A 27,006-nucleotide genomic window follows, 5' to 3' on the forward strand; every position below is an offset into this window, starting at 1 on the left:
ACCAGCTATTCCACATGGTGTTTCCTGCCTTGGGGGGTCCTGGCAGGCTTCTTCAAGAAGGCAGACTTTGCCCACATCACTAGTGATTCAGCCCCACTAAAGTATTTATAGTGCTGCTGGGTCTCTCCCACTAAACTGATGACATGACACAAGCAGGTTGAATGTACACTGTTAGGCATAACCCCTTTTAAAGCTTCCTGGTATGCATTCAGACAGTATGATACATCATCTGTAACCACTGCTAAAATATCATTAAGTACTGGTCTTCAGTACCTGTAATTGTAATTATGTAAATTATTTCTAATGATTTTTAATCCTTAAATGTTTACAGATTGAAAATGTGAATCATTACATCTGTAGCTTCGTCTACTGCATATCTTAAAATGATTAATTACAAAGCAAAAGCAAACTAATCTGCAAGATGCTAAATCCCAGAATTAACAGACTGGCTTTTTAACACTAGAATTACCAGAGCCTACGAAAAAACTCGTAGATCCGTCCCACCTTAAATCGCTTCTTAAATCCGTTCGCACCTCTCCGCTATTGTCTTTTGTCTTCTAAATGTGCAGATAAAGACAAGCAGCAAGCAACCGGCTATTCCATCCCCCCACCGACTTAGAACGTGCACAAACTTCTCCCAGCTCATGCCTTGATTGATTATCTGGGAGTGAAGTGGAGTTTTAGAGTGGAAATAATAGATCGTTATTTGCAACACACGCATTTCATATGTGTTGTTTCTACAGTAATCTGTGTAAACACATTTTTTAAACAGAAATGTTTTTCATATTCTAGTAGTAAATGACAAAATGTAGGCATAAACTATATAATGTATGAAGCCTGAAGTCCAAATATCAAAGAAACACTTTCACGAAAGGTACACATATAACAGAACAAGTGTGCTTTTATTCAAAAATATAACTGCAGTAAAAAAAAAAAAAAGTCGCCTTAGTGTACGACATCGACACTCATTTACTATGACTGCCGCCGTGGAGCAACAGTATCAGTTGCTGACTGGGAATCAAAAGGTCATGAGTTCGATCCTGCATGACTCCCTTTTGAGAAGTGAACTGCTCTTATTTTTACTATTTTAGAATAAAAAGATACATTTGATTTCAGTCTGTAACAGCCGGTGTAATTTATGATATTTGTAAAGGTTAGCTTTGTTTTTGTTTTTTTTTATTCACTTTTCATTTTCTCAGTTGCGTTCAGGATCCTTCCCTACCCCATCTGACACTGCTGTTTTCACATAAAGACGCGCTATAGCTCTGCTCTGCAGTGTATCACGATACATACGACCGCGTGTTTTTTTTTCCCTAATCTTGCCTGTCCCAACATGTTACTGTATGCTGTTTCTTTTGTACTCCAGGACATGCAGAGGAAAGCATAGTAAAGAGCAGTAACTTCATCGCTATATGCAATCATCAGACACTCCCCATCTGACACTGCTCTTTTCACATAAAGACGTGCTATAGCTCACCCAAGGAGCGCCCTTCCTACATTTACGACATGTGTACTTGTTGCAATGTACACACCTCTTTGTGCTATGGTTCCTATTACACTGAACAAGCACCAGTAATTTGCAGCACTATTCATTATCTCAAAACACCACGCACATTCACAGTAGTTCACAGTTATGTCCACCACTCACACCCACGCCCACAACCATACAGAACTGATTCCACATCAGAGAATTTCCAGTTCTAGCATAGATTCACACCTGATCTGACGCTGTTCGTTTTCAAATAATATTGCATTAGTGCGATGATGTTTTCACATATATTGTCTTTCTTTCAGGTGTGTAATAGAAACCACAGCATAGAGAGAAGTGAGTACATTGTAACAGGTACACACATTGTAAATGTAAGAAGACGATCCTTGCGTATGTGTGAACTGTTAACATTTGAATCTGATGATTGCATATAGCGCTGTCTTATTCAGTGCGCTTATTCAGTGCGTGCAAGAACATGCAGGTGGCCAGTTGCTGTGTGCTACAACATGATGGCGGTGATCAACGCACATTTTAAAAAAAGAAAGAGACAAATATGTGTCTGAATAAGCTCCTGTTTTGACTCTAAGTAAAAAGCATGAATTAATCAACAGAAATAACCGTGATCATCATTTTAAACTTAACAATTTACAGTGCATACCAATTTATAAATGTTATGCCCGTTTGAGGTTACAAAGAATAAAAAAACACTTCCTCCCCAGTGGGGGATCGAACTCGGGTCTTTAAGGCACGGCAGGGCTGCTGTGCTCTGAGTCTGCAAATCTTAGAGTTACACCACGGAAGGTGTTGTATCATCCTTGAACCTTTTATGAAAGTGTTTATTTGATGTTTGGACGACAGGCTTCACACATTCTATAGTTTATGCCTACATTTTGTAACATTTATTACTAAAATATGAAAAAGTTTCTGTTTTAACAATGTGTTTACACAGATTACTGTAGAAACGGAACACACATGAAATGCGTGTGTTCCAAATAACGATCTATTATTTCCACTCTAAAACTCCAGCAGTTCAGTCACACCCAGATAATCAAACAAGGCATGAGCTGGGAAAACTTAGTGAATGTTCTGCGACAGTGGGGGAAGGAATAGCCGGCTGCTTGCTGCTCGTCTTAATCGGCACATTTAGAGGACAAAAGAGAGGTGAGAACGGTTTTAAGGTGGGCCGGATCTACGAGTTTTTTCATAGACTCTGGTAATTCTAGTGTTAAGGCCTTGTTGCATCTGAGGAGAAGCCTGCTGTTCTGCCCAGGTTTATAGGTGCAGAGTTTATAATGGAAGAGTCAAATGTGGACCTTGCGTGCCTCGTCAAAAAACATTTATTAAATCCAGAAACATCGTTGTTAATTTTTAAAAGTGAACCAGTTAACAACCAGTGCTGTTCACTAATAACATTTTTCTGTGGGAAAGACTGTTAATGCTGGTTAAATGTGAATTTAATTGTGAATTTCCCATTGGGATTAATAAAGTATCTATCTATCTATCTATCTATCTATCTATCTATCTATCTATCTATCTATCTATCTATCTATCTATCTATCTATCTATCTATCTATCTATCTATCTATCTATCTATCTATCTATCTATCTATCTATCTATCTATCTATCTATCTATCTATCTATCTAAATATAATTTCATGTACAATTAGAATTGCCTACATGAAACAATTACCATACAGCCAAACTCATGTTTTTTTTACTCATCTATCACTATGTTGAGGTCTATGTGGTCTCAGCTATCTGTGGTTTCATCAACTACAACATAAATTTTATTGCCACAAATTTTTCGAAGAACTGCGTCAATATGTTGTTCAAAGACATGGGGCAAATGAGTTTGACAAAGACTGCTCACATTTTCTGGCTACGTGCCTCCTTGATTACAATGCTTAATAAAGAAAGGACACATCTTTGTCATGTTTTTGAGCGGTATGTCCGACTACGCACTCATGCCACAAAGTCTTCCACAAACTGGCGTCTTGCATCTGACGATTTTGTTGTTTCCTCTATTGTTACCTGAAAGGGAACACTTTTTGAACTTAATTTCTCCTTGTTCTTGAGATGGGTTTTAGATTTGACTTGGTCCTTGCAAGTATGTTTTCGTGTTCTTTCAATGGCATGCTGGCAGAAAAGTTGTACAGATTCGTAAAAGTCGCTAGGATATTGTTGTGCTCTCACTTTTGCAGTTAAGCTCATATTTCTTAGTTTTTTCGACATAGTTAGGGTATCTGGTACTACTTGCTTCGACTTTTATGTCACATGCAGATAGCTAATTAATAAAGTATCTATCTATCTATCTATCTATCTAATTTGTGTGCCTTTAACGAGAAAACATACAGGAAACACGTGCACAAATAGATAGAGGCATGACTGAATTTCTACACAGAATTATGTTCGCTTGAAAAACAACAAACTGGAAAATAGTATCTGAATGACAGAACTATAGATTATTCAATCGTTTAATTTATTGGGAAGTTTTGTAACAGTCACCCCTTCAGTTTCTAAATTCTGCACATTTACGTTTTTAAATCTAAAATCCATTTTTATGCATTAATTCCATGATTCTGTTCGTGTTTTCCGCATCACCGAAATCATAGGGCCCTATTTAAACCAGGGAATAAACCCTGGCTGAAACATGATAGACAGAATTAGTGATTGGGCAGGGATTCTAAAACTTGGTCCTTGGATTTGTGAGGCACCAATGCTAATGATAATTGGGCTACCCAAGCTATCTTTAATAGTCAGTTAGTATTTCCATTATTTATTTATTTATTTTACTTTTTAGGTAGCAGTACAATATAATGCAGTATAGTGCATTCAAACTTTAAATGAAGAAAAACATGTTAAAAGTGGAGTGCAAAATGTAAACTTGTATTATGAGCACTATTCAGGCTTTAAACTAAAATGGTATATCAAATTGTTACCTTATTTTATAAAAGAGCTGACTTCATTCCTGCTGAGTGACTGTATTTTTATTTTCTGTTTCAGGTAGAGCACTTAAAACCTAAGCCAGTGTGAAATAGTAGTTTCTGCAAGATAACAATGTAAAGAAAGCTGTTTTATTACACAGGACATTAAATAAAGGAATTCATTCTGATATAACTCCAAAAGCCTATAATTGGAGGAGAATCTACTGAATAAAGCGGTGTTTAGGAAAGTAAAAGTCAAATAAAGTATGAGTCTGGGCAAAGCCAAAACATGCTGTACAGAGTGAGCCGAGCCTTGTTACATTTTTAACAAGATGAGTCTGATCCATACATTTCAGTTTTAGCTTGGACGGATCAATATTGGCCACATTGTAGTTGTATTAATCCACAACTAACACAGTTTGAGTGGGAATGTCTTGTTTGGAGAATCTGTCTGAAAATGTCATTTTAAGGGGAAGTCCCATTGGAACGCTGCTCCCAGCATTGCTTTAAGTAATTCAGTGTGAGGTTGTTTTAATACATAGTTCGATATTTCTCCTTTGTCCATGGGCTTCTTTATTAGCAGCATCTCTATTTTTGTAAGCAAAGAGAGCTGTTTGAATGATGTAGAAATGTCATTAATGTATAGCTCTCTAAAAGTCTTGAAACATGTAAGTTTCCTTTATTCTGCATAATTCAAAACCAGAGTTGCAGGATTATTTTAAATATAAATAATTATGATTCATAAATTTGCTAAAATAAAGCAGTAAATAAGAAAGATTTACAAAGATATATAATATTCATTGCAATATGTTCAATGAAAAAAAAACATTTAACTCTATATAATATGTGTCTTTTTTGCAAAGCATGCTACTTTTAAGTTATTTTTTCAATGCTAATAATTAGGGATGCTCTGATTGATGGTTTTAATTAAAAAACGTCTCTTTGGTAAAAAGGCCGATCACAAAAACAGATATATTCAGCTCCTGCTTTACTAAACTTTGTGGTAATTTAGTTGCAGTGCTCCTTTATGCAAGTTATTATGGTAGTTGAACCAGTGCATGTTCTTTTTTTTCTTTTGCAGCAAACTTCCTGCAGTTTAAACAAAGTGCAGCTAGTAGAAGCTTGTTTTATCATTGAACAAGAGGCCTTCGGAATAGAAGCCTTTACGTTAAAGAAAGTGGAGTAATAAACTGAAAAAAAGTAACCAGTGTAAATGTTTTACCCGCAAACATTTGTTCGGAGACAAAAACATCTCGAACCGTTTTGTCAATTACATTTAATACTGTTTGTAGGATCATTGACACTTCATCCCAAATAAATATTTCGGTCTTTTGCATTTCTTGTTTCATCTTCTTTTTCTAGTTCAACGTAACATTTTCATCCATGATATTTAAAGGTAAATTAAAAGTTTTATAAGCCATTTTGCTGTATGGAAGAAGAACCGCTGCTCTACCTGTCCATGCTATTGATGCAATGTTTTTGCATAAGTGTCTGCAAAAATGGACTAAACATTTTTGAATTGTGTCGAAAACTGCTCTTTGATCATCGTTTAATTGTGAGTACATTTCCTGATATAATTTTCCATGGCCTTCCACAGATAAATCTTTGTCTGCTGTTATCTCTTTCTTTACCTCAGATTCATTTATTTCTTCTGGAAGTCCAAATTGCTGCATCATTAAATCTTCTGCTTCTAATTTTTCTTTGATGATCGAAAGAGCCGTTTGTTCATTAGACTTTTTGGATAATGGTCCTTTGAAGGCTTCCCATAATTTTAAAGCATCAGCTTCACCCGTCATAATTAAGTACACGAAGAAGTGTCTTAATTTATCAGACATCATTTTCAACATATAGTCGTCTGATTTACATAATCCAGCTACTCGTGCCACTTCTTGAAAGTACCGTATGTAGCTCCATCTATAGTTAGAACATCTTTATATGAAGTTGCTTGTTTCGATTCATGTAACAACAATTTTAAATGAAACCGTTTAATATCTTTTGGTGATACAATATTTAATCAAGCAACATTTTTGCAATTATTTTTTCTTGGATGCCACACTCGTTTTTGTTTCTGTCTGACAAAAGCATTCACACAAATGAGAGGTGATAGGACCATGACTGTGGGCCGTCAACCAGAAATGGTGAGACCATCTTGAAAAAATTTATTGGCAATAATCTAGTATAATAATCTAGTCTCAAGATTTTCTTTTAAAATAGAGAGAAATAACCTGCCTGTAGATATTTTAAGTAAAATATAGGTTTTTATACAAAATTTATACTGTATAATAATAGATTGCTGCGGTGGGTTGGCACCCTGCCCGGCATTGGTTCCTGCCTTGTGCCCTGTGTTGGATGGGATTGGCTCCAGCAGACCCCCGTGACCCTGTGTTCGGATTCAGTGGGTTGGAAAATGGATGGATGGAATAATAGATTGAAAATAAGCTATAATAAATAGAAATAAAACAGTAGCACTACTGGCTCTGGTTGAGCAGTACACACACACACTTTCCTTAAAAACACAACAGCTATCAACAAATTAACTGAAATTGCAGTTTGGCTGGGGTATTCAGAATCACGCTAAACACACACTTTAAAATTAAGCATATAATTTAAGTTGTGTTTTTTTTCCAGTTTCTGTGAAAGAGAAGTTTTACTGGCAAAGCATCATGTAAATCTCACCACACACCACACCACCACAATATTCCACAGAAGAATTTGTTGCACCATCATGACTAAATTAGTTTTTTTTTTTTTTTTAAGTCTGCAGTAGTGTTTGAAATTAGTTGTCATATATGCTGGGGAAATATCCAGACTATTATCCTTTTGTAGCAAAGCAAGTGGTTTCTTGTGTGTGAAATTTTAACTCAAAGTTAATTTCTTTTTGCTTCACCATTCATCTTTTTTGTGTCTGGAAACCTTTTACAACCTCAGATTCTTAACACTAGAATTACCAGAGCCTACGAAAAAACTCGTAAATCCGTCCCACCTTAAATCGCGTCTTAAAGCCGTTTGCACATCTCCGCCAGAGTCTTTTGTCATCTAAATGTGCTGATAAACAAAAGCTACTAGCAGCCAGCTATTCCATCCCCCCACCGACTTAGAATGAACTCCTAGCTCATGCCTTGCCTTGATTTGATTATTTGGGATTGAAGTGGAGTTTTACAGTGGAAATAATTCGAGCGTTATTTGGAATACACGCATTTCATGTTTGTTCCGTTTCTCCAGTATAGTAGTAGTCTGTGCAAACACATTTTTAAAACAGAAACGTTTTTCATATTCTAATAGTAAATGACAAAATGTAGGCATAAACTATATAACGTATGAAGCCTGAAGTCCATATATCAAAGAAACACTTTCACAAAAGGTACAAATAAGAGAACACGTGCGCTTTTCTTCAAAAGTATTAACTGCACAAAAAAAAAAAAGCCGCGTTAGCATGCCACATTGACACTCTTACTACAACTGCTGCGGTGGCGTAATGGTATCAGTTCCTGACTGGGGATCAGAGGGTGGCGAGTTCGATCCCGCACGGCTCCACTTCGAGAAATGTACTGCTCTTATTCTTACATTTTTAGAATAACAACATAAATTTCATTTCAGTCTGTAACAGCCGGTGTAACTTATGATACTGGTAAAGGTTAGCTTTTTTTTTTTTTTGTTTAATTCACTTTTCATTCTCGCAGTCGAAGCATACTAACACCACCCCCCACCCCCCTCCCCCCCAAAAGGGTTCTGACACATAAACGCTGGCGAAGCTGCCTTCTTCGTATCTCACATAAAATTTTCACACCTGATCTGACGCTGTTCGTTTTCAAATAATATTGCATTAGTGCGATTAAGTTTTCACATATATTGTCTCTTTCAGGTGTGTAATAGAAACCACACCATAGAGAGAAGTGAGTACATTGCTTCTTACAGGAAAAGGTGATGGAAAAAGTGCATTGGTACGAGAATGCAGTCACGAGTATACTGCAGTCTTTATGTGAAAACAGCATAAATAATGTGAAATCATTCTCTCCTCTGCATGTCCTGGAGTACAAAAGAAACAGCATACAGCAACATGTGGGGACTGGCAGGAACACTCAATAACACTGAATAAAAAGAAAATCAAGTGACAGTGAGATACGAAGGAAGGCAGCTTCGCCAGCGTTTATGTGTCAGAACCCTTTTGTGGGGGGGGGGGGGGGGGGGGCGTTAGTATGCATCGACTGCGAGAATGAAAAGTGAATTTAAAAAAAAAAAAAAAAAAAGCTAACCTTTACCAGTATCATAAGTTACACCGGCTGTTACAGACTGAAATGAAATTTATGTTGTTATTCTAAAAATGTAAGAATAAGAGCAGTACATTTCTCGAAGTGGAGCCGTGCGGGATCGAACTCGCCACCCTCTGATCCCCAGTCAGGAACTGATACCATTACGCCACCGCGGCAGTTGTAGTAAGAGTGTCAATGTGGCATGCTAACGCAGCTTTTTTTTTTTGTGCAGTTAATACTTTTGAAGAAAAGCGCACGTGTTCTCTTATTTGTACCTTTTGTGAAAGTGTTTCTTTGATATATGGACTTCAGGCTTCATACGTTATATAGTTTATGCCTACATTTTGTCATTTACTATTAGAATATGAAAAACGTTTCTGTTTTAAAAGTGTGTTTGCACAGACTACTACTATACTGTAGAAACGGAACACACATGAAATGCGTGTATTCCAAATAACGCTCGAATTATTTCCACTGTAAAACTCCACTTCAATCCCAAATAATCAAATCAAGGCAAGGCATGAGCTAGGAGTTCATTCTAAGTCGATGGGGGGATGGAATAGCTGGCTGCTAGTAGCTTTTGTTTATCAGCACATTTAGATGACAAAAGACTCTGGCGGAGATATGCAAACGGCTTTAAGACGCGATTTAAGGTGGGACGGATTTACGAGTTTTTTCGTAGGCTCTGGTAATTCTAGTGTTAATAAGTAATGATGCATGGAAAATAAAATGTAAACAATGGCAAATGACAAGTAATTTTTGGTAAGTGAAAAGTCCATCCATCCATCCATTGTCTCCCGCTTATCCGAGGTCGGGTCGCGGGGGCTGCAGCTTGAGCAGAGATGCCCAGACTTCCCTCTCCCCAGCCACTTCTTCTAGCTCTTCCGGGAGAATCCCAAGGCGTTCCCAGACCAGTCGAGAGACATAGTCCCTCCAGCGTGTCCTGGGTCTTCCCCGGGGCCTCCTCCCGGTTAGACGTGCCCGGAACACCTCACCAGGGAAGCGTCCAGGAGGCATCCTGATCAGATGCCCGAGCCACCTCATCTGACTCCTCTCGATGCGGAGGAGCAGCGGCTCTACTCTGAGCCCCTCCCGGATGACTGAGCTTCTCACCCTATCTTTAAGGGAAAGCCCAGACACCCTGCGGAGGAAACTCATTTCAGCCGCTTGTATTCGCGATCTCGTTCTTTCGGTCACTACCCATAGCTCATGACCATAGGTGAGGGTAGGAACATAGATCGACTGGTAAATTGAGAGCTTCGCCTTGCGGCTCAGCTCCTTTTTCACCATGACAGACCGATGCAGCGCCCGCATTACTGCGGATGCCGCACCGATCCGCCTGTCGATCTCACGCTCCATTCTTCCCTCACTCGTGAACAAGACCCCGAGATACTTGAACTCCTCCACTTGGGGCAGGATCTCGCTACCAACCCTGAGAGGGCACTCCACCCTTTTCCGGCTGAGGACCATGGTCTCGGATTTGGAGGTGCTGATTCTCATCCCAGCCGCTTCACACTCGGCTGCGAACCGATCCAAGTGAGTAAGTGAAAAGTGATCAATGAAATTCACCAAAGCATTTTTCACAATGAATATACTGTGTTCACCAATGGCCTTATTCACCACATATTTCCCTATTAATTCGCCATGTGGCCAGTTTAATCATATTTTTTCCCAGTGGTTGTTGGTGCTTTGCAAGGCCAATGTGACTTCACAGAGCAGTAGCACTCGTGCGCAAAGCTTTCATGCATGTAAGATCATTGCCGACATTGCGCATGCATGATGCCACGACCCGATCTGTTCTCCAACTGGATTTCCACTGTGTTTTCATTTAAAAAAAAAACAAAAAACATTGCATTAATTTCATTTGAACACTGATCTCTGTGCACTCACAGTGCAGCATTGCATATGGCTAATTATGCATGTATAGTTGGCCATGTGGTGCAGCTATAAGTCAAAACAAGCCTTAGAATAGCCCTCCCCCTCCCTTCCTCAAGAAACACAGCTGATCCTGTGAAATAATGATAATAACGAAAGATTTATCACTGTTTATTTTCATTCTTCTTGATGGAAGAAAAAAGTGTGAAGCATTTGCACAGATACGTCTGAAACAAAAGCTGTTCTAGCTACACCCAGAACTGCAAATTCAAACAACAGAATGAGCCAGTCCCACACCACAGCTTCATAGCATGGCCTGTTGTATTTTGTTTGTGGTATCCGTTCCATCTTCATCTTATTATTTGTGGAATGGTGGTGCAGTGTCATTCAAACTGCATAAAATCAATATTATTATAAAGGAAATTTAATAAAAACACAGTTAAACCAATGGTAGCAAAAGTAGGAAATGTATTTGAAAGAGTCTTAAATGTTTAGTAAGTGTATTAGAAAAGAGTTTTATTAAAAAATATGTGGAAAATACAGGTGATGAAAGATGAGTCTGTTCAAGTCTAGGGAAAGAGTTGCTTCAGACTGTTATTCAGTCCACAGAGGTCTTGCCAAATTCATTGGGATCTTCTTTCTTTTGTTGTGCCCTTCTCTGCTGTCATTGCACTTTCCCTCCTGCTCTGGTCTTCTCTTTTTTTTCTTTGTCTAATGTATCCCAAATTTAAAGGCCTTACTTCATGTTGAATAAACAATGAATAATAAAATAATCAGTAAGTGTTTGCCTTTTGAATCCTTATCACTCCATGTCTAATAAATTTACAAAAATTATTTGAAACTCTTATTTTTTTAAGTTTCTAAAAGAATGATTTAAAAGATACAATATTCAGGTTAGTAAAGATACAAAATTGAAAATAAATCTATAGTAGTCAATTAAAAATATACACAAAGGTGTGATTAAAATGGGTTGTAAAATCCGGACATTTAAAAAATTTAAGCAGACTCTGTTTAAATAAAGTCAAAAGGTCCAGGTTTCCTAATTGTTGGCTGTTTACTCAGGTGTCCTTATTGTTGGCTGATTAATCAATGTTAGTTTTGTGATATTTCATCAAAGCTGAAGGTTCACTGTTGAACTGTAAACTGCTTACGTAGTTCATTGTTGTGAGCGTGAACATTAAAAAAAGTATGGCTTAGCCTTTATGCCATATATAGTACCTTTTCTCTGGCACGTACATCTTTATATACAAGTGAGATGAAGGGTATGTTTTTTGAGAATAGTAAGGTTTAGAGGCCTTGTAATGTATTTCTGGGTGCAACTGTGTTCATCAATGACCATCCAGACAAGTGGATTTCTATTCTTAGATTTTAGGGTGTCTGATAGTTGAAAAAGCCTTAATGGTTGTTGCATTTATAGATTGAACTTGAAAAACTCGAATGTCCAATCTGCTGAGAAGGACATTTCTTTGAACTTGATTATTACGGGATTTAGAAGAGTACAAATTACATTTTTAAATACTGCATTTATTTTGCCTGCTTAGGATTTACTTTGTTTTCTTATATAGAATTTATTTGTTTCAGTATTCTAGATCGCATTAGCAGTGAAGCCAAGGTAATGGAAGGACTTTATGGACATGGATTTAAAGAAGACAATTTAAACAAAATGCTAAAGCAATCTGTGCATTCAGTAAAAGACAGTTTTGCATTAGACATTCGCCATCCTGCAGTACTGGTAAGTTGTGCAGTGGGCATTCCTACAAGATGCCAGATGTAGTAGCATGGAAATTATTTTAACCTTACTTTGATTTTGGTGTAGTTTTAACTTTGATTTGATTATTGATCAGAAGCTATAACAAAAATGTTTCATTAGCTATTGATTGTATTATTGTGGAAGTTCACAAATTTGTTGTTTTAGATCATATGTGCCAAATAGTTTAGCTAACTACAATGTATGTAATTGTGTGTATATATGTGTGTGTTTGAATGCAAGTTATATCTATTTTATAACACCTCACATGTATTTCATTAACCAAATGTGGACTGCTGCCTTAAGCCCACTGAGACTTATGTATTGCAGCTTTATAGCACCCCTTGCGTGTTGCTTAATCCACACATGGACAGTTGCCTAAAAGGAATACTCCACACAAAAATGATATTTTTTATATGTTACTTACCCCATGTATTTTGTAGAGGTGGCAGAGAAAAATTTCTAATCTGCTATCTTCATGCAGAATGCTTTAAAATGAAGATCTGCCCCTCCCCCTTCATTCATTGGTCAAGAGCCCTGTCACCATTGGGTTCTATTTACTCTCTATATATAAAATCCTAAGCCTAAAAGTGCAACGATTTTTGGCAACATTTTTATGTCACATTTTTATGTCTGGCTTATTTTAAAACGTACATATATATATTTCGTATCTTTCTTTTCAGAATTTATCGAACTTTAATGTGATGTTGTTAGATTTTCAGATTCTTTTCCTGTTTTTAAATTATAAACTAAAAAATATCAAGAACTCACGTCCCGCTAGATGAGACTTTGTGCCAAGAGATTTAACCACACCCGGGGCCGGAAATAAAAGACAAAGAGTAGGACAGCTGCTGTACAGTCTTTTAAATGTTCAAAGTGGTGCGCAAGATGCAGATCACGTTCAATGGCAGCAGCAGCTGATCGAGCAAAGAGGAGGTAAAAAAAAAAGAAGCTGTATTTGTTTCCCATTGTATCACTGTTTAAGAGGGGGTTTTGCGAGCGGCAGAGAAGTGTGTAGCGCAGAGCGGGGGGATTGGCGAGTGCAGAGAGCAGGGGGTGAACCCTCTAGTTATATCATAAACTTGTGTCTCTCCGTTCTGTATCAAAACTGAAGTTTAACAATTTTTCTCATGCCCCACTACTAAGTACATGGGGTAAGTGACATAAAAAAATATATCATTTTTGGGTGGATGATTCCTTTAAGCAAACTGAGTCTTCTGTGTAGTTGCCTTATAGTGGCTCGCATGTATGACATTATCTACAGGTGAACAGTTGCCTCAAGCAAAGAGACTTACTAGCTTGACACAAGCAGTCCAAATACAACAGAACCTGGCAGAACGTGTTCAGATACTATAGAGCGGTACTAATGATCTTTTCTGCTTTGTACACTATCCGTTGTAGGACCTTACAGTCAGAAACATTGCAGTTCTCAAACCAGACATTGATGCAGCTGATAAGAACTCTCACTATGGTGCCTCTGTAAAATTTGGTGAGAGTGGAACCATTGAAGGAAGTGGAGACGCTGGTGTGCCTTATCTATAAAGTTGGTGTTAATTGACCAAGTTAGGTCAGCTGCCAGGTGCATACCAAGGAAATTGATGCTGTTGACCAATTCCATTACAGAGCCTTGTTAATATAGTATGCTTCTCTAAATTGATCTAATGGCCATAGGTAGCAGCAACTTTAAACATGGCCTAGTCCATGTGATTAACAGAGTCTTGATGTTATGATACAGTTCTCTTTGGCCACACCCTGATCTGTTTGGGAGTTCAAAGACAAACACTTTGTCTGCTACACCAATGGATCCAGTGTAAATTATTTCCTCATCATGGTTACTACTTAGTTGCTAGAATCCTGCACTGCATAAGAATGCTGGGAGGCTGTTTATTGGCTACTTCTATGATAGCTTTTCTTTATTGTGCAGTTACAGTTAAAGGCAATTCATCTTCCAAAACTTAAACTATTGTCTAGTTTGAAAGAAAGCTTGCAATTTTTATTATAACCATGGCAGTGCATTTACCAGATCCATGATATATGACTTTTTGAACCTGTGCTTAGGCACATTGTCCTTTTGTAAGAAGAATATCAATTTCCACTTTTTGGCAAATGGAAGCTAGTTGTTCATTTGTTCTTCTTTGTTTCTATCCGTACATGTTCCACCAGGACTGGCATGTTTCCCAATCCCTCCTGATAAGATGTAATGCCACCACATGATGCGACTGAGTGATGAATTCTCTTGATTTTGTGCCAGCATAATGCTTTGCATTTAGACTATAAAGTCCCATTTTTGGCTCATCTGACAATAAAACATTTTTTCTGCACTTCTTCAGTATCACTTAAATGCTTTCTTGGAAGCTAAATGTGAGATTGTCATTGCTTTTCAGAGGGCAGCTTTATAGATTTTCCAAACTTGCTAAAGCCTCACTATGGCATCTCTCTTTTATATATATGTACGAGCTGTATATACCCGGCGTTGCCCGGGGCAGAAGTAACCTAATCGGTCAAACACTTACATATATACCAAAGTAAACCTAATCGGTTAAACAGCTTCATATATACAGAAGCGAACCTAATTGGTCAAACAGTTATGAATGTGCAGAATGATTTTACAAACATTATGCGTGTTAACAATCATTAAAAAGAAAAGATTGAGGAACTGTTCTTCTATATGTGATGAAGCCACTAATAAGACAGATTTTTTTCAGGACCCAGCTGTTTCATAACTAAACTACTGCCACCCCAAAGTAATGCCTAATAGTGGTTTTTGGGGTAGCTGTGGAATAAAAAGGGTGTTTTTTAGTCAGTAAGAATCTGACAGTACCCTTCAGTACGGGCTGAAGGGTGCCTATGTAAAGTTTTACATCCTTCCCGTATGGAAAAAAAAACATACTAAACTTTTTTTTCATCATTACAGATAATCTCAGTCAAATCGAAGTACGCATTCTCAATTTATTTTTATCTAATTTTTACTTTTTCACAAAGCCATCCCATGCCAATTTGTATGAATAAACTTTTGCTAGAGAGTTACCAAAAGTTTATTCATGCACATATTTTAATACGGATAATCTATCTCTAATCAAGGTTCTCATTTTCATTCTAATTTAAAATAATAATAGATACTCATTTTTTTCTTCTGTTTTAGAAAAACCAATCTATGCCACCTACGTCTTTGTCAAGTCAGCTTCATCCAGCTTCATCACATATAGAAGAAGAGTTCCTCAATCTTATCTTTTTAATGATTGTTAACACGCATAATCTTTGTAAAATTATTCTGCACATGCATAACTGTTTGACCAATTAGGTTCGCTTCTGTATATATGAAGCTGTTTGATCGATTAGGTTTGCTTTTGTATTTATGTAACTGTTTGACCAATTAGGTTTGCTTATGTATATAGATTAGCTGTTTGTCCGATTAGGTTCGGTTTTTTTTATATATGTAACTGTTTGACCGATTAGGTTTACTTTGGTATATATGTAAGTGTTTGACCGATTAGGTTACTTCTGCCCCGGGCAACGCCGGGTATATACAGCTCGTATATATATATATATATATATATAGCAAAATACCCGCGCTTCGCAGCAGAGAAGTAGTGTGTTAAAGAGGTTATGAAAAAAAAAGGAAACATTTTAAAAATAACGTAACATGATTGTCAATGTAATTGTGTTGTCATTGTTATAACTGTTGCTGTCTTTTATATATATATATATATATATATATATATATATATATATACATATACATATACATAGATATATATATATATATATATTATATATATAATATACACACACACATAAACATTTATATACATATACATATATATACATATCTACATATACACATGTACATATATATACACACACATACATAAACACACACATAAGACTTACTGAGTGAAACGGGCTTTCATTGACAATCATGTTACGTTATTTTTAAAATGTTTCCTTTTTTTTTCATAACCTCTTTAACACACTACTTCTCCGCTGCGAAGCGCGGGTATTTTGCTAGTATATATATATATATATATATATATATACATATACACACATACATGCAGTTTTAATAACACAGAAATCAATATAAACATTAACATCATTATCATATGAGAATATGAAGTAATATATAAGAAGCACATTTCATATAAATATAAATTATTAAACAGTAAAATCTTCTTCTGTAATTTGCTACCGTGGCAATTTGTGTGTCTGTCCAGGATTTTAAATGACCTGTAGCTCGCAAACCGTTGCACCTATACACTTGAAATGTGGTACACATATAGTACGTCACGTCTACTATCCGCTTTATGGGTGATGATTGTTTTAGTCTTTTTATCTTTATTTTATTTTATTGTACAATCAAGTCCTATCTGCGCACAGCAGGGCAGCCGTGGGCGGATGTGTATGGTGTATTCACTCGATGTTATCGTGCATTGCGCTGTCAGTGGTATTTTGATAAAAGAATTTGAACAACATATAAGAAGCGTATAAATTATTAAACAGTAAAACATTAACATTTAAGAAGTAAAGTTACATTAAGTACTACTGCTGTGCCTTCGGGTATACCTCATTTTTTGTTTGCCCATTACATGCTTAAATGTATACATTTTTTGGTGCACCTACCCGAGAACACGCGACATATAACCGAGCGTGGTAGAAGCATGGATTTTAAACACGCGTTGAGTTGATGTGCTGGTCTCCCTCGTGAAATAACTGGTAATGTTTGACTAAAATCTACAGCGAGTAAAACGACATTAGCTCCTATTTTTTTTTTTACGATCTCTGAGATGTTGCTTTTTTCGGTTCAAGGCTTCATAAGCTCTTTTATGTTGTATGGTGTACTTATCCCAAACCATCACCTTTGAATGTTGCAACACTTTCGCCTTGTATGTAGATCGGGGTAATTACATTCATTGCATTCCTAGTCTGAATCACAATGTGATTGTATGGGTGGTTACCTGGCACTGTAGGGTTGCCACCCGTCCTTTAAAATACGGAATCGTGCCGCGTTTGAGAATGAAATTGCGCGTCCCGTTTTGAATCAATACTGGACGGGATTTATCCCGTATTTTTTTTATCATTTTTTTTTTAAAGCAGCGTCTCATGCAAATCATCCCACACGCATTTTATGAAGATGCCTCCTTTCCTACTTTTGATTGGGTAATACTTGATGTCATCGTTAGTTTGATTGGTGTTTTTAACTGTCCAGTGAGTAGGGCGTGTCTTTCAACGGAATGAAAAAAAGGCCCACCCGACGACCCACCCATTCCATTTTTATATATATAGATATGGATAATTTCCTTTCTGCTGATATTGGAGCAGCAATGTATGTTTGCTAGATGCTTAATGACTAATTATACTTTGGATTTTTAAAATATTTTTCTGACCTGCAACACTAATTTAATTTTTAAGTTCCTCGGAGGACATAATCCCTGTGCTTGACTCTTCACAGTGACAGGTTAATTTATTCTAAAATTTCCAGTTAGTGTAAGCAGGCAACATGGCAAGCTTTGTGATTTAAATCTTAAACATAAAAAGTTACAATTCAGTCACTAACACTAGTAGCAAGTCATTTACTCCATAGTTAGTGGTCCAGTTATTTAAAAAAGTGTCATCCATATGTCTTTCTTCTTAAACCTCTTTTTTCACTATGGGGTTGCTAGGAGCCAAAGCCTATCATGACCACATGGGTACAAGGTAAGGCATAGTCATTTTAATGCACAAACACTCATAAGAGGCAATGCTTTAATTTACCAGTCAAAATGGAATGCCCAGCAAAATCCTGCATACAGTAGCATGCAAAAGTTTGGTCACCCTTGCTTAAGATGTTTTTTACTATGAAGACTTAAGTGAAAAGAAGATGAACTGATCACCAAGAGGCATAAAGTCAAAAGATGACACATTTATTTAATATTTTAAGAAAGATTACATTTTAATTTCCAACATTTACAGGTACAAAATACCAAAAAAAGATGAAAAGGGCTTGAAACAAAACTTTGGGCACCTGACATGATCAGTACTTAGTATCACAGGTTATAAATGCTTTTTTGTAGCCAGCTAAGAGTCTTTCTTTTCTTACTTGGGGTTTTTTTGCCCATTCTTCCCTGCAAAGGGATCCTAATTTTGCAAGATTCTTGGGCTGTTTTGCATGCACTGCTCTTTGGAGATCTATCCATGGATTTTCAAAGATGTTTAGGTCGGTAGGGTTGTGAGGGTCATGGCAAAACTGTCAGCTTGTTTCTCTTGAGTTGTTACTTTCTCGTGTACATAGTATAGAGAAAGTATAGGAATTGAGAAAAAATTCGGCCTCAAGATTTTGATGAATCTTGATGTTTTAGACCTTCCTGAGTCCAAAAGTACCATTTTTTAAATTATGCCCGTCTGTGTGTGAACACGATAACTTGAAAACGCTTTGACCTAGGTCAATGAGATTTTGTACACCTACGTTGTATCATAAATAAGGAGTTCTATCAACTTTTGAACACTTCCAACATCCGGAAGTGGTACTTTCGTGAATTTTCTAGTAAACTATGGTAAAAAATTACACATAAATGATTCCGGTTTCATATACATATTTATAATGATTAAAAGCAAATAGATATGAAACTTGAGAAAAATTATTCAACCGGAAATAGTATTTTATTTAAACAACCATCCAAATTTTTTGCATCATGGAAATATGTGTACACGATATTAAAAACTGTATTCGATATAATGCATATTCTTTCAATAAATATTATTAACTTTATTTTAATTTATACATCATCAGTTTAACAGTAACGTGTAAACATTGAACATGCCATGTAAATATAAAGATGTAATGGGAACAATAAGCTGCTACGTTCCCGTCGTGTTCCTGGTAATACATTTAATTTTTATTTCTGCCATCATTATCACAATTAAATGTAGCTAAATGCAGTTTTACCTACAGCAATTTATTGCAACAAATACTATATAATAATAACACTTTTTCTCATTTTTTTAGGTGACTATAACTCTTTTTACTTTGCACGCAATCTAGGTAATGCATATATAATGATGAAAAAATTCCACCACCATTTTCAACCACCCTAAATGTGAAAATATTTTAATATAAAGTTTGATTATAAATAGAAATAAATGATTGTGTGTCAATAGTATCAATTAGTTGTGATGAGAAACAAAGAGAAATGATATTTGAGAAATATTGCGCAACTGGAAGTGGTTCTGATGACCTTTTCCTCTGTCTCAGTATATGAGAAAGTTTAGGGCAGCACACTCCTGATTTTTTAATTTTATATTTTGAGGTGTGTTTTGGATCAGTATCTTGTTGTAGGTGCCATCCTGTTTTTAACTTCTACTTTTTTACAGATAGTGTGATTTATGCTTCCACAATTTGCTGGTATTTATTTGAATGGCCAAAAAGTTCTATTTTGACTTCATCAGTCCACAGGACTTGTTTCCAGAATGCATCAGGCTTGTTTAGATGTTCATTTGCTAACTTTGTGGCTACGATGCAGGAAAGATTTTCTTCTGCTGACTCTTCCATGAAGGCCATATTTGTTCAGGTGGCACTACACAGTAGAACCGTGCACCACAACTGCAGAGTCTGCTAAATCTTCCCAAAGGTCTTTTGTAGTCAAACAGGGGCTTTTATTAGCATTTATAGCAATCCAATGAGCAGTTCTTTCAGAAGGTTTTCTTGGTCTTCCAGACCTCAACTTGACTTCCACTGTTCTGTTATCTGCCATGTTTTAATAACATTACAAACTAAGGAAACAGCTACATGAAAATGTTTTGTTATCTTCTTGTAGTCTTCTCCTGCTTTGTGAGTATAAATTATTGTATTTTTCAGAATGCTAGGCAGCTGTTTAGAGGAGCTCATAGCTGCTTATTGTTGGCAGAAGGTTTGAGGAGTCAGAGAATTTATACAGCTTTGCTATTTGCATCACCTGGGGTCTTCTAACGATGATTGTGAACAAACCATAGACCTAATGAGCTATGTAAGGTTTGAGAACTTGGTAAAAGTTATCTAAAACCTCAAATATCTTGGGGTACCCCAACCTTTGCATGGTGCTCCTTTCCTTTTTTCACTGTACAAAAACAATACACTAATCTTGCATAAAATGCTGAAAGGAACTGTGTCATCTTTAACTGTATGCCTTTATTAATCAGTTCTTCTTCTACTCACTTTTCATGGTAACAGACATTTTAAGCAAGGATGCCCAAATGTTTTCATGTCACTGTAGATATATGGATAATGCGCACACTCCAAATATATTCCATAGTCTTAGAGAATGTGTGGCCAACTCCAAGCTCCTATCACGTCCAGGAGCCTCTTGAACCAGCCACGGTCTGTACTGTTACCGAGATGAACCAAGCAGATAAGGACACACACATATACAGCAAGGGGTAGGTAAAAAGTGCAGCAGTGCTTTTATTAGAATATTCCAAACAAAACAGTGTTCCAAATTAAAGTGCAATGTAGAATCGATCCATAAATAAATAATCCCTAAAAGCAAATGCAATCAGTGAAGGTAAAATCCATCTAATGCATAATCCTTTAAAAACCTGAGGTTAAAATCACAGAGAGAGTTCACTATTTCTTAAAACTTTCTGCCCAAATGCTGCCTTCTAAAAGCCGACATCTCCTTGGCTTACCCCACATGGAATCTGTCAACCAAGGAGATGCCCAACTGATATGTGCAGTTAACCATTCTATCCAGGATCAGGTCCCCATTGCTGGGCTCTCGGCAACTGTGGGGTGCAGTGCCGAGCCGCATGGGAGACACTGCACATCAAGTTGCTCCTGCTCCCAGGCAGCTGCTAAATAGGAGCACCTTCAGCCACAGGCTCCTCTCCCTGAAGCTCTGTTTCAGACCACCTGCCTCCATTCTATCCCACATGGACTCTCGGTCTCTCTCTCCGTCTCTGTCTCTGTCTGCTTCTCTCCCTTTAACCTCCATCTCTCTTTCAACTTTCTCCCTTTCATTTTTGTTTTTCCTGAGCTCTTTTCAGTTTTTTTCTCTCTCCGCTGCCTGTCTTTTCTTTCCTTTCTTTAACCTCCTTTCATCTTTTTCCCGATCTGTCCTCTTTTCTTCCCATTCTGTCCAATCCAGGCTCATATATCCTCTGCTGCCTAATTAAGTATGAGTGTGAGGAGCTGCTCCTTACACAGCATCATTGAGGTGCTTGACTGATCTGCCGCCTCCACACATGTATGTGGTGCATCACCCAGTTCCCCAATTAACCGTGAAACGAAATGCACTTGTGTTTACTCAAACACCCGATTAGTGCCTGCACCTTCTCATCATTTATTTAAAATTGGCCACTTAATGTCCTAGCTGTGGGCCTGCTACGCCACAGACTCCTAATTAGCCCTGTATAAATTAGTGTGGATGTGTATTTGTGAGAATACCTGAGATGGACAGGTTCCCCATTTCAGTTAGTTCCTGCTCTGCATTCCATGGCTGTCACAGCTCTGACCTGGACCAAGTAGGTTCCTACGGATGAATATAAAGATCCTGAATAATAAAGAACCCATGTATAAAATAAGCAGTTGCCTAGTTCAGCTTTCTTAAAAAAATGTTGCAGTGTATTGAATATTTTAAATTTTCATGCTATCTAAAGCAGACTCTGTCAGGCAATCTGCTTATTGAAATCTGTTATTATCTATGGTGCCTGCAGAGTGCTGTCATGGTTAAGATGCCTTTATCAGAGAGAACTAAGCAGATCAAGCTGTTAGGTAGGACATGCCAAGTCCGTCCAGAATGCTGAAGTGGAACAATCTCACCAAAGCAGATTGTCTGTTTATGATGGGGCACAGCTGACTGCAGATTTCCGGATATGAAGGAGAAAAGGAGTTGAGTGTCTTAAAGCAAATATGGAGAGAAGAGGTTCATGTTAACATGCTCATGTTAAATAAGTGTTACTTCAGTCACAAGAAGTATAAAGCACATATTTTGTTTATATCAAATATGCACATGTTAAAGAAGGGTGCAGTAGTCTGCTGTTGTCACTAATTTAATAATTCTTTGTTACTTCTAAATATAGTTTATCTTCCAGAGCTTTTTCTCCCATTAATTTTTCTAGTGCCTTTTCATTTTAGTATTATAGGAGCCCAGTTCCAGAGGAGAAAACAAAATAGTTTTGTACCCAGGTCCATTACACAGTCGATGCAGTATTGCATTTCTCAGTTATATAAGGCAAAGAGATTGGCATTGCTGTCATTTCACTCCACTGTACTCTTCTTGCACATATTACTGCTTCTTTTTTGAGAAGTTAAACATATTTAATTCATTACACAGAGGGAAGGCTGCCACCATAAATTATTGTATAAGCAAACCTAGCAACTGGTGTTATAATTATATATATTTCATTTTTATTTTTTTCAATGTTATTAAATATTTGTCTGGAGGAATAAAGCAAATAAATGCGAGTAAATAATGCAACAGCAGTAGCAGTACCAGCAGCTTACTGTGCTATCTAAACAGTATAAATGTTTACTCTGGAGAAGATAAAATGAAAAACTAAACAGACATGTATATATGTGTTGTAAATAGTGGAACACTTTATGATTATTCTGTAGCTTCTCTGCTCTTATTTTTATTTTTAGCATATTAAATAAGCCTTTGGCTAAGCCCATTCTGCTGGCCATGAAAAAAGAAAACTGTACAGTAGTAGAAATGTATCCTGTATATTATAAATATTTTGTCATTTTTAATATTTTAGTGAAACACTTGCTGAAACATTGTTCACCTGTTAATGAATACTTGTATGTCTGCATTAGGAATAGTCCTCCTGCTGCTCACCTTGCAACCTTTTAGTCAGTTCATTAATGATGAATAACATAAAAAGATGAATTATAGGAGGGTGTAGCTGTTCATGCCGGAATGCTTATATTAGGAAGTCAAATACTGATATGGAGTATCGTAAAAAATCATCACAAGGACAGTTAAAATTATTCTATTTCATAGAGTCTAATATGAGAACAATTTTGACGAGCATAATACATTTAGCCCAGATGTCACTTGTCAATCCTATTTGCCTTTCTCCAAAATTAACATCAAGTCGCTTTTTGAAAGTCCCCAACGCACTAAAATAATACGTTCTTTGTACAGCACACCTTCAGAGGGTGTTCACACCCCATCACTTTGTTCATAATGTTATATTTAGCTTATGCTAAAATTGTTTAAGTTCAATTTTACCATCATTAAACAACTGCCAAGAATGACTAGGGAATACTGAATTTAAAGAATTATTAAAAATATGTTAAAAATAAAAACAATTAAACAACCACTGTATATTGAAACAAGTAATCAGACCTTTTGCTATGACAATTGAAATTTGGCTCAGATTTATTGATCATCGTTGAGATGTTTCTGCACCTTTTTTTGAGGAATTGCAATTGATTGGACACAACACTTGTTTATAGACAATATGTATCAGTGGAAAAACCAAGTTATGAGGTTAAAAGAATCAACAGCAGAGCCTAGAAACAGGATTCTGTTGAGGCACAGATCTGGGAAAGGCTACAATGTTTTTCAGCATTGGAGGTTCCCAAGAACACAGTGGCCTCCATAATTCTTGAATGAAGTAAGCTTGGAACAATTAAAACTCTTCCTAGAGCTGGCTGTCTAGTCTGACTGAGCAAAAAAGGGAGAAGGGTCTTGGTAAGAAAGGTGACCAAGAACTTCATGGTCATTATATTTACACTTCAGAGAACTTGTATGGAGATCAGAGAAACTTCCAGAAGGACAGCCACCACTGAAACGCACCACTGATCTGGGCTTCATGTCTGAATGAACAGACAACACAGGAAACACCTGGAAATTCGCAAAACTGTACTTAAAAGACTCTCAAAATTTCTCTGGTTTAATTAAACCAAGATTGAATTGTTTGGCCTTAATTCTAAGCCTCATATCGAGAGGAAACCTGGCATAACTCATCATCTGTACAGTACCATTCCAATGCTGAAGCATGATGATGGCAGCATCATGCTGTGGGGTTGTTTATCAGTGCCAGGGACTGGGAGACTAGTCAGGGCTGAGGGGAACCTGAGCAGAGCAAAGTACTTAAGTAGCCTTAATGACAAACCTGCTCTATAGCACTCTGGACCTCAGACTGTTCCAAAGGTTCACCTCCCAACAGGACAATGACTCTAAGCAGAAATCCTTTAGTGTCCCAGCCAGAACCTGGACCTGAACCCCATCAAACATCTGCTGGAGAAACTTCAAAATAGCTGTTCACTAGTGTTCATTAGTGGATTTAGTCTGACTCTGCATTAAGGACAACAGCTAAAAAATCCAGTTTCATCCTTTACTCACAACATTTATGGCTTGGGGATAAAAAATTTGAGCAAATTTTGTCTGATGTGGTTGGATTCCTTTTATATTATTAAATACTTTATTTTTGTATTATTTAAAAGAAATGCTTTCAAGTGCAGATTTTATGATTATTGTGGATAGCACATTTTCTTTTGCTCTGTTCTGCTCTGTTTTTACATGAAGATAAATCAAAACGTTAAAGCAATATGAAAACTACATGGTAACTGCAGCAGATAGAAGCTAACACAATTCAACATGTTCGCGATGGCTTATGGGTAGTTTGAACACAGACAGTGCAGCATTTTGCCGTTAAGTCTAGTTGAAATCAAGGTCAAATGAACATGGACACTCTGCTGCTAGATTACACCATTGATGAACAATGCACCGTAGTGAGATTTCTTTGGGCAGAGATAGTGAAACCGGCTGAAATTCATCAAAGGATTTTGGCTCAGTATGGAAGTGAAAACTGCAGGAATCAACAGAAACTTTATGAACATATATAAAGGTTTAAAGTGGAAAGAACAATTGTAACCAACAAAGCTTGATCCGGTTGATAATCAGCCTAGCACACAGAAGCCCACATTGACATGGTGAATGCCTTCATCAGAGAAGACCGATGGATTACATTGTCTTCTGTTACTGCATATTTGGATATCAGCTGTGGATCTGCACATGCTGTAGTGCATGATGACTTGGGGCATTGTAAAGTTTCTGTAAGATGGGTACTTAAACGGCTTACTGATCTGCACAAGCTAACGTACTTAGGTGAGTTTCAGCAGATTTTACTTCCTCTGTCCAAATAAATTTGACTATGGCGTGTTGTTCAACAATTTTGCAATCCTAAATTGGAGCATTCATGTTCATTTGACCTTGGCTTCATCTAGACCAGGGGTGCCCAACTCCAGTCCTGGAGGGCCGCAGTGGCTGCAGGTTTTCATTCTAACCCTTTTCTTAATTAGTGGCCTGTTTTTGCTGCTAATTAACTTCTTTTGAATTAATTGTAATTGACTTGCTCTTGAACACTCAGACTCCTTAATGGTTTCTTTTTCCTTAATTAGCAGCCAAACAATAATGAGATACAAAATGAGCCAAAACATGGCAAGCAAACCGTCATACAAAATCTGAGAATAAAGAAAGGTGAAGGTCTCAGGAATGCTGATCTGCTCTTAGAAAAGAGAAAATTCACAATTTCAGAAATGTCTGATATTGTACAATGAGAGCAGCAACAAGCCATGGAATTAAAGAACGGGTTTAATTAATGACAAGACTCTGCGCCTAAAAGCAACTGCTTGGAGTGAAATTGGTTGGAGTTTGAGGCCCTGACTTAGTTGGTCCTCTGTTGGCTCCCTCACTTCACATTTCACTTCTGTTTGGATGCCATGTAAGTAAAAAAATGAAGCAATTCAGAGGTATGATGAAGAAATTCAGGGAAACATTTCTTAAAAACCAAGTCAAATAAAATTAATTCAAAAGAAGTTAATTAGCAGCAAAAACAGATCACTAATTAAGAAAAGGGTTAGAATGAAAACCTGCAGCCACTGCGGCCCTCTAGGACTGGAGTTGGGCACCCCTGATCTAGACTAACGGAAGAGCACTGCGCTATGTGTGTTTGAACTACCCATAAGCCATCTCAAATGTGTTTGTGTACATCAGCTTCTATCTATTGTGGTGACCGTGTAATTTTCAAATTGCCTTTACTTTTTAATTTATCCTCGTATTACATAAGTATTCCCCTACTGGCCATGCTATATATAGACTGTAACAGATAATAAAAACACCCTAAATGATGTGATGTAAGAAATATAGTTAGTAGATGAGTCACAAACAAAGCATTTTTCTTTATCATTTATTTAGCTGATGAGTTGTAGGTATGTATGCAAAATATTTAAGTGTTAACTTTTATAAGTGCAGAATCATAACAGTGGGATATGTGTTGATAAAATGGTTGGTATTTTTGCAGAATTTATATGCATCTATTTAGGCTTTAACACTAGAATCTTTGAAGCTTACGATTTTTTTTTTTTTTGTTGTCTCTGACCTCCATAAATTTTCCTGGCATACTCCAAGAAGGTTATAGGTCCTTATCACTGTGCTAATAGCCTGCTTTTGTTTTGCAAATATGTGGTTTAGCAGAACGCAGCATGCTACACCCCCCCCCCCCCCCCATTTAATCAGATGAAGGCATCACTTTGCTGAAATCCTCACTGCTGATGTCTGTGTTGAAGTGTTTATCTGGCGATTCGTTTGTAAGGAATTATATAGGCAATGAAGTATTATAATTTGAAGAACATGTATTTGATGTGTGTTCTGTGTCTACAATGATTTGTGTGAATACAGAGTGACAGAGGAAATGTGAGGCAAGAAATGCTGAACACATAGGTAAAACAGAAAATGTTTTCATATGTTATAGTAATAGTG

The 27,006-nt window shown here is 37.0% G+C and overlaps 1 protein-coding gene across 1 annotated transcript in view; it reads left to right on the plus strand.

Moving 5' to 3' along the window:
- uggt2 (UDP-glucose glycoprotein glucosyltransferase 2) overlaps positions 1–27,006 on the plus strand; it is a 638,028-nt gene that overhangs the window by 281,895 nt on the left and 329,127 nt on the right. Inside the window, exon 13 of the mRNA XM_028799549.2 lies at positions 12,121–12,271. Within this exon, the coding sequence (XP_028655382.2) occupies positions 12,121–12,271 (151 nt within the window). The remainder of the gene's footprint in view (positions 1–12,120; positions 12,272–27,006) is intronic.

The sequence above is a fragment of the Erpetoichthys calabaricus genome, chromosome 4 (genome assembly GCF_900747795.2).
Source record: "Erpetoichthys calabaricus chromosome 4, fErpCal1.3, whole genome shotgun sequence".
Classification (NCBI taxonomy): Eukaryota; Metazoa; Chordata; class Cladistia; order Polypteriformes; family Polypteridae; genus Erpetoichthys; species Erpetoichthys calabaricus.